The sequence below is a fragment of the Enhydra lutris genome, unplaced genomic scaffold (assembly GCF_002288905.1).
Source record: "Enhydra lutris kenyoni isolate GAN:26980312 unplaced genomic scaffold, ASM228890v2 scaffoldscaffold13, whole genome shotgun sequence".
Classification (NCBI taxonomy): domain Eukaryota; kingdom Metazoa; phylum Chordata; class Mammalia; order Carnivora; family Mustelidae; genus Enhydra; species Enhydra lutris.
The window spans coordinates 16,410,769-16,424,925 of record NW_019154097.1 but is presented as its reverse complement, the minus strand read 5'-3'; the positions used below and the strand labels follow the sequence as shown (position 1 = coordinate 16,424,925).

General features: G+C 39.0%; 1 protein-coding gene across 3 annotated transcripts in view; it reads left to right on the top strand.

The window, feature by feature from the left end:
- LOC111146285 (catenin alpha like 1) overlaps positions 1-14,157 on the top strand; it is a 63,069-nt gene that overhangs the window by 44,179 nt on the left and 4,733 nt on the right. For 2 of the 3 annotated variants that reach the window (XM_022501773.1, XM_022501771.1), the window contains exons 11-14: positions 1,188-1,338; positions 6,734-6,771; positions 8,901-8,951; positions 9,044-9,198. In XM_022501773.1, the coding sequence (XP_022357481.1) occupies positions 1,188-1,338; positions 6,734-6,771; positions 8,901-8,951; positions 9,044-9,198 (395 nt within the window). The remainder of the gene's footprint in view (positions 1-1,187; positions 1,339-6,733; positions 6,772-8,900; positions 8,952-9,043; positions 9,199-14,157) is intronic. The other variant, XM_022501772.1, reaches the window with a different exon arrangement.

Sequence of the window (14,157 nt, the reverse complement as noted above, 5' to 3'; positions counted from 1 at the left end):
CCTGTGCTCGTGTGACTGTGCCCACACGGTTGGAGCATGTAGCTCTAATTCCCTTAAAGATAGGGTGACGAGGACCATATCAGTCTTCTGAAAGCACTCCAGTGACTTCCTCTCTCACAGTCCAGTCCAGTCCTAACTGTGTATGTTCCGCATCACATGGCCTCCGGTGACCTTCCTTTTTTTTCATGTCGGTTCAGTCACACTGGCCTATTGGCTGATCCTTGAACATGCTAGAGGTGCTCCCGCCTCATCCCAAACAACTCGCCCTAGGGTTCCTTTGTCTCCCCACCCCCCAGCTTTCTTCAGTTCTTTGCCTTCACATGCCACCTTTTCTGTGACCACCTAACATCCTCTCTCCTCCTTACCCTTTGTTTTTATATATATAACTTATCATAATTTACAGTATCTTATCATTTACTTGTATGTTTTTTATTATCTGTCTCCCCCCAGTGTAATGTGAGCTCCACGGAGACAGGCGTCTTTATCTGTTTCACTCAACCACGTCCCCAGCTCCTGGAACGTGGGTACAGTGCCTGGCACAGAGTAGGTGAATGAAGAGCCATGTATTAGTTACTTGGTGTCCTGGAGCCTCAGTTTCTCTAGCTGTGTAATGGGAATAATATATTTTGTGTGTTTCTGAAGATTAATACTAATGTATATCAGACCTCTAAGACACTATCTCAAGAAGGTATCTGCCATGTGCTCACAGGTGTGTGTGTATGTTACCACTCCTGCCGGTGCCAGTACTACTAGCCACCTACCACTATCACTACTCCTACCACTCCCATGCCTCCTACCACCACCAGCGCCATTACACTGTGGCCACTGCTGCCACAGCCACTGCCCTGTCTCTTGTGCAACAGTGCACACTATACTCTTTCCAGCCTGAGTATAACTCTTTGAATTCTGCAGTGGAAATAACTGTTGAAACAGTTTTCCTGAAATAAAGACCACTGCTCCCTGAATAAAGATTTGTATATGATGATGTGTGCTGTTTATTTGTGGATCACATTCAAAAAAATAGTTTTGTTCCATGTATCTCCACGTTGGCCAACATGCGCTTAGGTGTGGAAGGCACCTCATAGTTGTTTGTTGAGTTGAACAGTACAGACTTAAGTTTGGTCTCCAATATAATGTTTAGAGCTAAGATTTTGAAATGGATACCTGTGTGTGTTGTATTTCATTAGATAATTTCTGCTGCTGAAACATTGACATTGCATCCATCTAGTAAAATTGCTAAAGAAAATCTAGATGTATTTTGTGAAGCTTGGGAATCCCAAATTGGTGACATGTCAACACTGCTAAGAGAAATCAATGATGTGTTTGAAGGAAGACGAGGTGAGAAATGGTCCGCATATTTAGATATAGTAATATTTTAATTAGCTCTATTAGTTTTTAATGTCAAGCCTCAGTTGCAAAATGAATTATGATAACACAGTGGGTTATTTTTATAGTAACATATCTTCCACAGAGAAATTGTGAAAATGTTGTGTGTCCTTCTTTATTGTAGTATGTAAGCAGTACGATTTATTGTACAACAGTGTAGTAGATTTCTTTGAATTAATATTAATATTCTAGTTTTCCTATTGAAATTCAGTCATTTTATATTTTATCTTAATTGTTCTTTTGTTTTAGTACAAAAGCTCTTCTGTAATAGAATTATTCTCTGATTTAATTCTACTAACTTCATAATGAAATGAATGTAGTTATTTGATTTTTGAATTGCTTTCCTTCCACTTGGATGGAAAAGTTCATTGGTATTTCTACAACATGTAGAATAGCACTATACAATGTATAGGAAGGCATCATTTTTATTCTTTATTTTAATAACAGGGACTTTTGTTTATTTTCCATTGTATTGTGTGTTCTCTTATTTATGTTTATGTGTTTTCATGTACTTTTTCCCCCTTTGAATGGCTTCTATTCGCATCAAGCATGCTTTTTTTTTTTTTAAATAAAATGTCCTTAAAGCCACAATAACATCAAATTACATATTTATTTTTGTTGACTTGAACATCTAAACATTTCATATTTTAAAAAATACCTATTTAGGATAATTGCTGATTTGCTTTTTAAAATCAAGAAATTAGATAGACTTTATAAGTATATGCTAATTTGTGAAGTATAATAAATGTTTACCATGCTTTTACATTTAAAGTTTTCTGTGATAGCTAGTCTAAATGGCTAATCATTTTGATGCTTTTATAAAGTATAAGCATGTGGATTTTCATGTGAGGCAGTTTTCATATATTAAAAGGTAGAATGATGATGTTGATTCGTGTCTGAAGAAGAACGGTCATTTAACTGTAGGACGTGTTTAGGAAATGAAGAAAGTGACTTCCCCATCTTTCTCAGCACGAGCACCCACTACAGATAGACGAGAACTGAAACAGGAAAACCCTGTACTTATGTTTGGGCCACATGGTCTCTGGTTTCTTTTACTCTCAAGCCGGATGTTATTAAAATGGTCTCCTCTTTGGGTTTGGGTAACATATCCTCAAAAAAATCAGGGCTTCTTTAGGGCTGAAAGAAATTCCTTTGTAGGTGGGGAGCTGTTGCCTCCATTAATGACACATTGTTGAACTGCAGAAGTGTCTTGCTGTTCAGAAGGATCCTTATGTGGAGTTAACTGAGACGGAGCTGGTTGATTTCTTGTACTGCCTTTCTTTGTCCTGACCTTTATCATTAAGCTCATAAGATGTTTTCTGACAAAGATGTACAGCGCTGGGTGAGCCATTATTGACTGGCTTGAGTCCAGTGTCGCAGTGTTGTTTTTCCTGTACTGTACAGTTACTACGACAAGCCTGCCTATTACCTTGCACTTGTCCACTACTTTCTATACGAAGGACAGAGTATATTCTTCAGGTCCGGATTTCTCTCTGCTACTATTATAACTCATGTTATAGCTATTATTGAAAAGCCTTTGCTGTATTCTAGCTACCTTTGTTCTGCTCTGAGTATCTTGACTCTCATTATTAGAAGAATTATCAGATATGTTTGCAAGAATCGTTTAACCAACCAATTAAAGCAAATAACATGGTAAGCAATGAGAAAGGGACTCAGAGCTAGGTCATTGTCCCTCTTACCCTGAGACACCAAATTTCACAATAAGGCCTCCTGGGATTGTTTGGAGAACTCAAAAATCACTACTTGTCTTTCTGCTTTCTCTCTTCATCCATTTCTGCCTTCTTACTGAACCTTCCTGGGAAGCCATGGTCTTCGTATTAGAAAGGACCAGATCAGAAAGACTCCACTTTCCCTTAATGGTGAATATGTAGTCATAGCACTTAGAATTTGAGATTATTTTAGATAACTAAGTGTTAAAAGAAGCCTTCTCTCACAGCTTGGAGACTGTCCTTCAAAGAGGCTGAATTTCTCTTGCTCTGTTTGAACCATCTTAGAATTAGTATGACTAGGCTTCACTATATAGAGATTACCATAGCTGTGTACCATAGCTCTGTGCCTAATTTATCACTTGGCAGATCGGACGTGTAAGGTGCTGTTCGCGGAAAGGGAGGCCTAGAAGGAGGAACACGCTTGTGGATAAATATGAGTTAAATATGAGTTCATATAAATATGAACATGGAGTTCAAAACAAGGGAATGACCTATCCAGACAAGAGATGATGAGATGACGATAATAGAAATGGAGAAAAAAGGACTGATTGAAGAAGAATTTTACAGGTCATATTGGTAGGATTTGGTGATTGAGTGTAGAGGTAAGGGAGAGTTTGAGGATGACAACTGAGTTTGGATTAGAATACCCCAGGATTGCTTCTGTGGTTAGCTCACAATCACCTATCCTTCAATAGTTAGTGATTCATTTTCAGTGGGTCTAGAACATGATCTTTCTGAATCATCTTCCAGAATCAAAAAAGCTAATTGTGGAACTTCTAATAGGGAATTATATGGCACATCTTTAGTGAAATAGTGAGACTTTTTTGTCCTTGGGAAATTAGCTTTAGTTTGTAGAGATGCAGAAGAGCTCTGGATAGTGAAAATGAGAGCAACATTTCTCAGGTTTTCATAAGAGATCATTTCGGTACTCCCATCAGATGAGAGGGGCTCTTGAGTTTAACCCTGAACTTGGTTTATCTGGAGGGGTAAGGTGAGTAGTAAAGATGGTGCAGTTGTGGTGTTTTAGGGAGTGATTTAGGGAGTATTAAACAAGGGATTTTGGGAGTACTAAAATTATGATAACCCTGTGAAAATAGTGCTTTGAAAACAGGTTTATATATAATTCAAATATTGACTGTTTTCCCCATTAAAATTCCTGTTGTTCCAGTTACTTCTAATGTTTATAACATGTTTTCATCAGAGGTAGGAATTGTTTGTTAATGCTACTTCTTTAATTTGATATAAGAGCTAAACATAACTGAGTCAGTGTATTTGCTCTTAGAATCAATGACAATAATTAAGCTTCTCTGGAAAAAACAGGTATAAAATTAAGTATAAAATGATTCAGATTAATGATTTTTGGTATCTTTATCAGCTTTTTAAAAATGATTATTAAACTTGGCTTAAGTTGGAATTGGGGGAAAGAGGGATAACCTTACTGCAGAGCATTTGGGGAAAAGCTATCCTGAAGAATGGTGAGTTTTGCCATTATCCTCAAATATGCAAATCATTGTGCATTCAACTAAAATATGGGAATAGGGAACAAAGCAAAGTATGTGTAAGACAGCCTTGGGGACTGGAGTGCCAGTGATTAACTGGTGGTGGTGATGCTAGCAAACCAGATTATGTAAAGGCTCCTTTTTTCATTGCATTTATTTCTCCCTGCCTTCTGGTTTCTTTAACTCTGTTGTTTCTCAGAGAAATAGGTACTAAGATAGGTGGTTTTTTGTTTTGTTTTGTTTTGTTTTCTCTTGGAGACTAAACGTGAGCATTTCAGGGTCACAGGCACTACGGAGGATCATAAGGGTAGATAATACAAGATTGCCCACGCCTAAGCTAATTATGCTTAAGTGATGATTATGCTCCTTTCTGCAGCTTATTAAGACCACTTTTTAGGGATGTGATGGGCAGGATTTGGACTTTGATTTAAGATATATGATCAATTTTGAGGTTCTAAAGGACTTAAAGTCTTCTGTTAATCTTTCACTGCTAAATCAGGCACTTTTTGTATGAGGGCTAGGAGACAAGGCATGGAAATAATGTATTTTTTTTTAAGATTTTATTTATTTATTTGACAGACAGAGATCACAAGTAGGCATAGAGACAGGCAGAGAGAGAGGAGGAAGCAGGCTCTCTGCAGAGCAGAAAGCCCGATGCGGGGCTCGATCTCAGGACCCTGGGATCATGACCTGAGCCAAAGGCAGAAGCTTCGACCCACAGAGCCGCCCAGGCACCCCGGAAATAATGTCTTTAAATTGTTTTTTTCTATCTCACAATTCTGAGAACAGAAAATCATTAATAAAAGTCCCTTATAATTCTGACATTACAGAGAAATGATTTGAACCATAAAGCTATTCCCGAGTACCAATGGCTGACCTGTAATGACAATTCATTTTCTAGATCAGTGCTGTTTAGCAGAAATGAAGGTGAGCCACATATGTAGTTTAAAGTTTCCTAGGAGACACAAGAAAAACTTAAAAAGAAATAGGTGACATTCATTTCAATGTTTTTTACTTAACCCGATGTATCTGTTTATAATCAATACTTAAAAATTATTAATGAGGTCTTTTCCATTTTTTCCCCTTTATATTAAATCTTCAAAATCCAGGATGTACTTTATACTTACAGCACATCACAGTTCAGGCTGGTCATGTTTCAGTTGCTCAACAGTCACCATGGCTGGTGGATTCCATATTCAACAGCACAGCTGTAGGTGAAAATTTAAATATTTGTGAACAGGCTCACCCTGATCATGGAACAGTCGTTCTGTAAGAAAGTGTATGACTTAGTGTTCTTACTTTCATTAGGTAAAACTGTATGAAATTGCTCTTTTTGTATTTCAAAAGTGGTTGAGTATCAGCAATTTCATATGGTTCTACCTGGTATATTACAGCTGAACAAACTCCCATTCCTTGAAGTCAACAAGCAATTACCGTTCAATCTTACTGTGAGTTCTTTCCTCTAGTCACAAACTAGGCTTTAAAAACAATCTACCATCCATTTTAACCTGAGTTCATCCATGATCCAGAAGTTTGAAATGTGAACGCACAGGGGTAACGTGCGCATCACATGCCTCCTTCCTTTCCTCAGTTCCTGTGCTTCCTGCGGTGCTGCCCCACAGCTGAGAGACTGCTGTTTGGTTTGCTTCATCCTCCTATCTTGTATACTCGAGTTGCTCTCTTTGACAGGAAGAATATTTTAAGAATTTAGCTGTAAATGATTTGGTTTGATAGTCACAGAAAAGGAAACAAGCACTAATAACCAGTATGGATAAAAGAAGAATCTGGTTTCATTAGAGGCAGGCTGCTGTAAAAGATTTCACTAGGAATGAAGCTTGTTGTAAATATAAGTAAATAGCACTGAGATACTTTGCCTTTCTGCCATTACATCCGGGGGAGGGAAATATTCTCCAACCAGATACCTTAGAGATACAACTGTTGACAACCTTCGTGTTCACCAAATTACAATTTTGTTTCTGAAACACATGTAATTAATAGACTAAATTACCAAAACTAATATACTAACATTCCTATTTAATAATATTAAGAAAATTAAACGTGAATAATAGAAAATACGCTAATAGAAAATTTGTTTTAAGTTGTATGTGTTATTTGTAGGAGAGAAGTATGGCTACCTGTCACTTCCAAAGCCAATGGTAAGTAGAAGAGTTTTGTACATTCTGGAATGTTTTGAACTCAAATTATAAATTTGAAACTGAAACTGATGCATCAGACTGCATTCTAAAATAGTATCCACTAGATGGCCAGCTTGGTGACATGTATGAAGATGGTCTCTGTACTTTTTCAGATGGTTCCCTTTCAGTCTTCATTACATACTTTAATAATAATCATTTGTAAAAGTAAAAATAATGAAAACACAACTGAATTAAAAAAATAATAAGACAGGGTGTGAAGTTCTAAATAAAGTAAACCCTCAAGGGGTGTCTGGGTGGCTCAGTGGGTTAAAGCCACTGCCTTCGGCTCAAGTCATGATCTCAGGGTCCTGGGATTGAGCCCCACATCGGGCTCTCTGCTCAGCAGGGAGCCTGCTCCCCGCCCCCCTGCCTGCTTGTGATCTGTCTGTCACATAAATAAATAAAATCTTTAAAAAAAAAGTAAACCCTCAAAACCTCAAAGTTTATGTCTTAAATGCTTTATCAATTGCTTCCTAGTCTACCAGACAAAGGAAGAAGATACAGATGATGTGACTCTCTCTACAAGGAGGGGCCGGAGAGATCATGGATCATCTGCATTTTCCCGTGAACATAAGGGGCAGCTTGTACTTGTACATGTGTGTGGCTTTAGAGCTTCCCCACATTCATTTTCTGTCCTATTTCTTCTCTAGTAAGCAGCATTAGTAAATCACAAAAGGGCTTTGTTAAATGAGCAAATATAAACTTATGGTTTATAAGTTTACAAATATAAACCATAAGTTTATATTTGCTTATTTAGAGTTGAGAAGAGTTGAGGCTCTTCTGTTCTGCAGTGGAACTGGGGATGGAACAGCTGGTCAGAAGTATCACGTTGTGGTAATAATAAGGGAAACAAAAAATAAGGAGATACGCATATGCCTAGAAGGTATTGATGATGACCTGTTTCTTAAGCTAGGGGGACTAGGTATTTTGTTTTATTATGTTATAGTTTATACTTTGTGTACATCTACTCAATGTGTATATATGTGTGTGTGTGTTTATTGTTTGAATAAATGTTAAAAAAAAGGCTACTAGCCTCCTGCCCCTTTATGTACACTAGCCCAGCCATTCTGGAACTCCTGCCCCAATTAGGGGAGCTCCCACCAGACTTCATATTGAGGGGAATGGCCAACCTGGGCTGCCATCTTCTGAGAGCTTCTGCATATATTTTTCAAAGAAACATTCCTATTGGTAGTGGTGTCTATTTTTTTTTTTTTAAGATTTTATTGATTTATTTGGCAGAGAAAGAGAAAGCACACAAGAAGGGGGAGAAGCAGAGGGAGAGAGAGAAGCAGTCTTCCTGCTGAGCAGGGAGCCCAATGCAGGGCTTGATCCCAGAACCCCGAGATCATGACCTGAGCCAAAGGCAAATACTTAACCAACTGAGTCACCCAGGCGTCCCACTGTTGTTCATGGAAATAGGCATCTATGGGCTAGCCTTGTAACCGAACAGCAATGTTTTCGCCTCTCCTAGAGGAACCATATTCTGCGTTCCGTATAGCTTACACACAAACAAACTTGCTTTTTCAGAAGTAGGGGCCCATCAAATATGTTGACTCATATATGAAGTGCTATATTCTAAGTATAATCTCCTATCCAGTCTGGGGTAGAGGATCAGGATCGGGGATGTCAGTGACACTAGAGTGCTGAAATTTAGCCCTCAAAGGGCAAACTGGTTAAAGGAATTGAGCTCCAGAGTCGTAACATTAGGAACATGTGGAAAACTACATATAGTGGTTAATTTTATGACATTTCATAAAAATAACTCAATAGAGGGACCAGGAATGTTTGGAGGTATAATAACTAGACTCTGAGAAGACTGCAGAAGTCTTTAAGTCCTTCTGGGACATGATCTGCTTTCCCTGGTCCCGGGTTTCTAATTACTACCTGTTCAAAGCTCAACTTACATGCTAGAAGAGTATTTGCAAATAGTTGTTTGTTTCAACTTAATTTAATATAGTTTCAGTATGTTCTGAAAATGTTTAAATTAAAATTTTATTACAGGCAGTTTGCTTTGTTTTCTATCACTATTGTATTTCCTCACAATTAACCATAATGCTTTTTAAGATGTCTTAATCTTTTCATTGTCATAGAAGAATAACGCAAACCTGAAATCATTAAAACCAGACAAGCCTGACTCGGAGGTAAGACCTTTTTCCTTTAACAGTCTTACTTCTAATCTTCCTTTTACATCAATAGTGACAATATTGTGGTGATTAAAATGTGTGTTTTATAGGAGCAAGCCAAGATAGCAAAGCTTGGACTTAAGCTGGGTTTGCTTACCTCTGATGCCAACTGTGAGATCAAGAAATGGGGCGATCAGGAAAATGAGATTGTTCGAAATGGGCAGACCATGTCCAGTATGGCCTATTCTGTGTATTTATTTACCAGGTAAATATAGTTACACTTTGATTCTTTTAAATCAGTTTTTATAATAGTCGATGCAAGGGAAAACTCATTTTAATCGTTGATAGGTTAGAGTCAATTTCAAATAGTCTGTAAAAAAGACTAAGTTCTTATGATAATTAAGTGAATGTAACAGAAGACATTTATATAATTAGGAATTAGATTTAGAAGATAACCCCTCCAGGGACGCCTGGGTGGCTCAGTTGGTTAAGCGGCTGCCTTCGGCTCAGGTCATGGTCCCAGCATCCTGGGATCGAGTCCCACATCGGGCTCCTTACTCAGCGGGAAGCCTGCTTCTCCCTCTGCCTCTGCCTGCCACTCTGTCTGCCTGTGCTCTCGCTCTCTGACAAAAAAAAAAAAAAAAAACAAAAACCCTCCAGGTTGTGTCCTGTTCTTTTCCTAATTTTGAAATAATTTTGCATTCTGATTTTTTTTTTAAGATTTTATTTATTTATTTGACAGACAGAGACCACAAGTAGGCAGAGAGGCAGAGAGAGGGGGGAAGCAGATTCCCCACTGAGCAGAGAGCCTGATGCGGGGCTCGATCCCAGGACCCTGAGATCATGACCTGAGCCAAAGGCAGAGGCTTAACCCATTGAGCCATCCAGGCGCCCCTGCATTCTGATTTTGTCATTCTGTGTATCATTCTCTCTTCCAGCCAGCATCAGTAAGTTTAGAAAAACATGCCTTTTAACCCTTTATGCAAGTGATTTATAATTGATTAGATAATACAGATCAAAGAATAGAACCATGAGGACTACAGCTTCAACAGGGTGCCAGATCTCCATGAATTAGTATTCATTATATAGCAGAGAATTTTCCTAACTTTACTACTATACAACCTATGTTCTCTGTCTTGTGCGCATTATAAGACTCTTTACCAAATGCCTCATTGATGTCCATGTTGATCACATTCCACAATCTTCTATTACAATGTATATTTAGGGCATAGTAATTCCATGTTGCTAAACATTTATCAGTTATCTGCTCAATAATCTGTTCTAGAATTTTTTCAAGGAATAACTTCAGACTTTTCACTAATTTTCTGAAATTTGTCTTTTTTTATTTTTGGAAACCTGGAAAATACTTGATATCTCTAATGCTATGGCTCTACTCCTACTCCTTTTGATTTTGAAAATAGTCTTAGCAGTGGTTCACACCTATAAGTTATTTCAGTATTTTGCAATGTAATCTGTTTCACATGGAGTCTTTTTTTCTTTCATTTTTTTAAAAAAGATTTTATTTATTTATTTGACAGAGAGAGATCACAAGTAGGCAGAGAGAGGGAGAAGCAGGCTCCCCACTGAGCAAAGAGCCTGATGCGGGACTTGATCCCAGGACCCTGAGATCACCACCCGAGCCGAAGGCAGAGGCTTAACCCACTGAGCCACCCAGGCACCCCTCATTTTGTTTTTTAAAGATTTATTTCTTTAGTTTTAGAGAAAGAGAGAGAGAGAACATGCCCTTGTTAACAGGGGGAGGGGCAGAGTGAGAGGGAGTCTGCTGCAGACTACCCTCTGAGAGCAGAACCTGCTGTGGTGCTCGATCTCACGACCTGAGCTGAAGCCAGGAGTCAGTCACCCAACCAACCGAACCATCCAGGTGCCCCTCATCTGGAGCCTTAAGCTCAGTTGAACTAGATAGTGTAAGGGCCTATTTAGCCAGAGGGGCCCCACCTCGGTTGAACAGCCATTTTGTTGTTTATGCAGTAAAACTTAAATTTACCCTGCCCCCCCCACCCCCAGGGGAACTTACTTAAAAGCAAGTCCAGGAAACAAGTCCCGGGGAACAAAGCCCAAATACAAGGGTGGGTCAGGTCAGGTGGACATAACAGCCGGAATGCAGGGATGAGTTGGGTCAGGTGGAGACATCCAACCAGTAGAGCGCGAATACTGTCTCCTTAAGCTACCAAGGAGTGTGGGCCCCCGCCTTTTGGGCACCAATTCTGACAAGGTGATAGGCTAGTTCAAATAGCTACTATGGGGTGAATTGTAACTCAGTTGGCCACCCATGTGTGACCTAGCATGACTGTGTAGCTTTTTCTGTGTGTTGCAATCTCATTGGCCACCTGTGTGTGGCCAGGCTCAACCACATGGTTTTTGCTCTATAAAAGTTAGTCTGTGAGGCAGGGAGGGGTCGCCCTCTCTGTAGGAGGCGTGGCCCGAACGGTTGGTTTGATTCTTGATGCTTGGAGGAAATAAAGCTTCGCTTGACCTTCGCTTTGTATCAGTCTCGCTCCTTTGACCATGGACCCATTATTGAAGGACCCAACATTGGGGACCCAACAGATAGGACCTCCACAACTCTGTGGGCATTGGGATTCAATAAATAGCACCCTTTTCCCTACCCAAGTTCTGAAGACAATGAAAAAATAAGCAAAAGAATAGGCACTGTAACCTTTATAGTGATAAAGCTATTATTGGATAATGTAGTTTATATCCACTAGCAAGTAGGTTTTTAAAAGAGATCTCCAGAATTCAGAAATCTTCCTCTACAGGGACAGAATGCGTCTCTTCAAATACCTGACAGAGCAGGTGTCTCCCAAAGGCAGCTTTACTTCCAAGAGAAGAAGGAAAAAGGAAAGGCCTACCACATCCAATTTATTTTCGCAAAGTCACCAGAAAGACTGAAAAGCTAAATAAATGTCCACACTCTTCTATGGGCAGGAACAAGAGGGAGAGCTGAGAGAAGTGAGGGAAGTTACGCTGGTGAAGACACTTTGACCCAGAAGGAAGGGTGGGAGTGAGGAAGGAGATGCATTTCCCTCTTGACGCACTCTGCCTTTCATGATACAGAATTCTCCTGGAGAGCGCAGGAGAAGTGGTAGGAGCTGAATGATTTGGCCTCTGTTTAGCAGTTATCTGTTAATACTTTACCAAACTTTCCAGCATGGGTGACCTTTCCTCTTCGGTGGTTTCTTTCCTTTGTGCTTAATTGTTTTTCCGCAAGCTTCTCCTGGGATTGAGTCTTGCTGACACCTTTTTTCTTAGTTCCTGTCTTTTTAAAATCTGATGAGTCACATTTGCAGAAGAAAGTAAAATGGAATTCCTTCATTTACTTACACCAAATGCGCACAGATTAGCTGAAATAATGGATCTTGATCTTTGGCTGCCATCATGCTAGTTATCGCCCAGTGATAAAAGTCAGATCTTTAAAACCAAAAATTTGTGTTGAGTGATGAAAACTGGAGGAATATCATTATCACTAAGTAAATGTAATTCGATATATAAAATCTTCCTAAACAGAGGATTCATTAGTAGAATTTTCTGTTTAAGTTTTTAGCTGCCTCTTTTATTTCTTGTTTCTTGTTTTCAGAATATTCCAGGGTGATGTGGTCAGCATTTTTTGTTTGAGGGTCAGGATAGTGGATTCTGGTAAGGGATGACATGCATCCCGTGGAGACTAGGAAGCAAGAGGGGCTGCATTGTGAGGGCTAGGAATAACTAAAGCTCTGTGGAATGGGACTTGTTACCAGACATAGTTATTAGACAGAAATGCTCAGTTCAGGGAAGAAAATGGATTTTCTGTAATGGGTAACACCTTGTGCTGTTTTGACACATGTGGGTGGTATATCTGTGGTAAAATCTCAGGCTGGCTTTGTTTTCTACCCACACTGTCAACCTGTGTTTTTCCCCTACATTTTTTTCTGTTTTCCCTTAATACTTGGGATTTGCCAGCCTCGTCTAGTTGCTTGTTTCTTTTTTAAAATATATTTTTTTAATATTTTATTTATTTATTTGACAGATAGAGATCACAAGTAGACAGAGAGGCAGACAGAGAGAGAGAGGGAAGCAGGGCCCCCGCTGAGCAGAGAGCCCGATGCGGGACTCGATCCCAGGATTCCGGGATCATAACCTGAGCCGAAAGCAGAGGCTTAACCCACTGAGCCACCCAGGCGTCCCATCTTTTTAAAAATATTTTTTAAGGATTTATTTATTTGAGAGAGAGAGAATGTGTGTGAGCAGGGGGAGGGGCAGAAGGAAAGAATCTCAAGCAGATTCCCCATTCAGTGGGGAGCCCAATGTGGGGCTTAATCCCATGACCCATGAGATCGTGACCTGGGCACCTCTTGTTTCCGAGACCCACCTGTTAGCCTTCACAATATCCAGTTTTACAGTTTTCCTGGGCAATTTTATAGCTTTTCCTCAGGCTGTTGTTTAAGGTTGTCTTAACAATGTATATAATTTCTTAGTAATTTGTAGGTGATAATTCATATTTCTTGATAATTTTAAAGATTTTACTTTTAAGTACTCTCTACACCCAGTAAGGGGCTCAAACTTACAACCCGAGATCAAGAGTTACATGCTCTACTAACTGAGCCAGCCAGGCATCCCAATTTCTTAATAATTTACATATTTAAGACTAGTGCCTTATAGCTTAAAACAATTTCAGACTTACTAGAGCCTTATAGGTCTTTAAGTGGGTTCTGTTCCATAATTTCATTTGATGATCACAGGGGTTTATCAAAGAACAGAAAATTTGTTTACGTGTCACAGATGTTGAGGGCAGAATTGGTTGTTACTAGATTTCTTCTGATTCACGCCTCGTCTACTGCTCTTCTTAATGCATTCTGCTGTTCTTTTTGCTATGGTTTGCTTTTTGTTTGTAGGGGTCTTGGTTCTTGGTAGTTGTCAATCTGATGTTCCCTAATCTTCTGATGAGAGTGATAGCACAAATATTATGACTATTTTATAGACTCTGTGCTGAAACTTAAATGACAAGCCTTGTCAAAGTTTTAGAATTAAAAATGAGAATTTTTTGAGCTTTGGTCTGGTTCTCTTAACATTATGTAACAAAGGCCTTTTGTTTAAGACATATTGTCAGATCTCATGTATTTAATTTGTGAAACAAAATGAGAAAGTTAAAAAGGAAAAATAAGACTTAAATATTGCCAGTTTTAAATTTATTTACATTATAAAATCAACATATATTATGTTCCCTGAA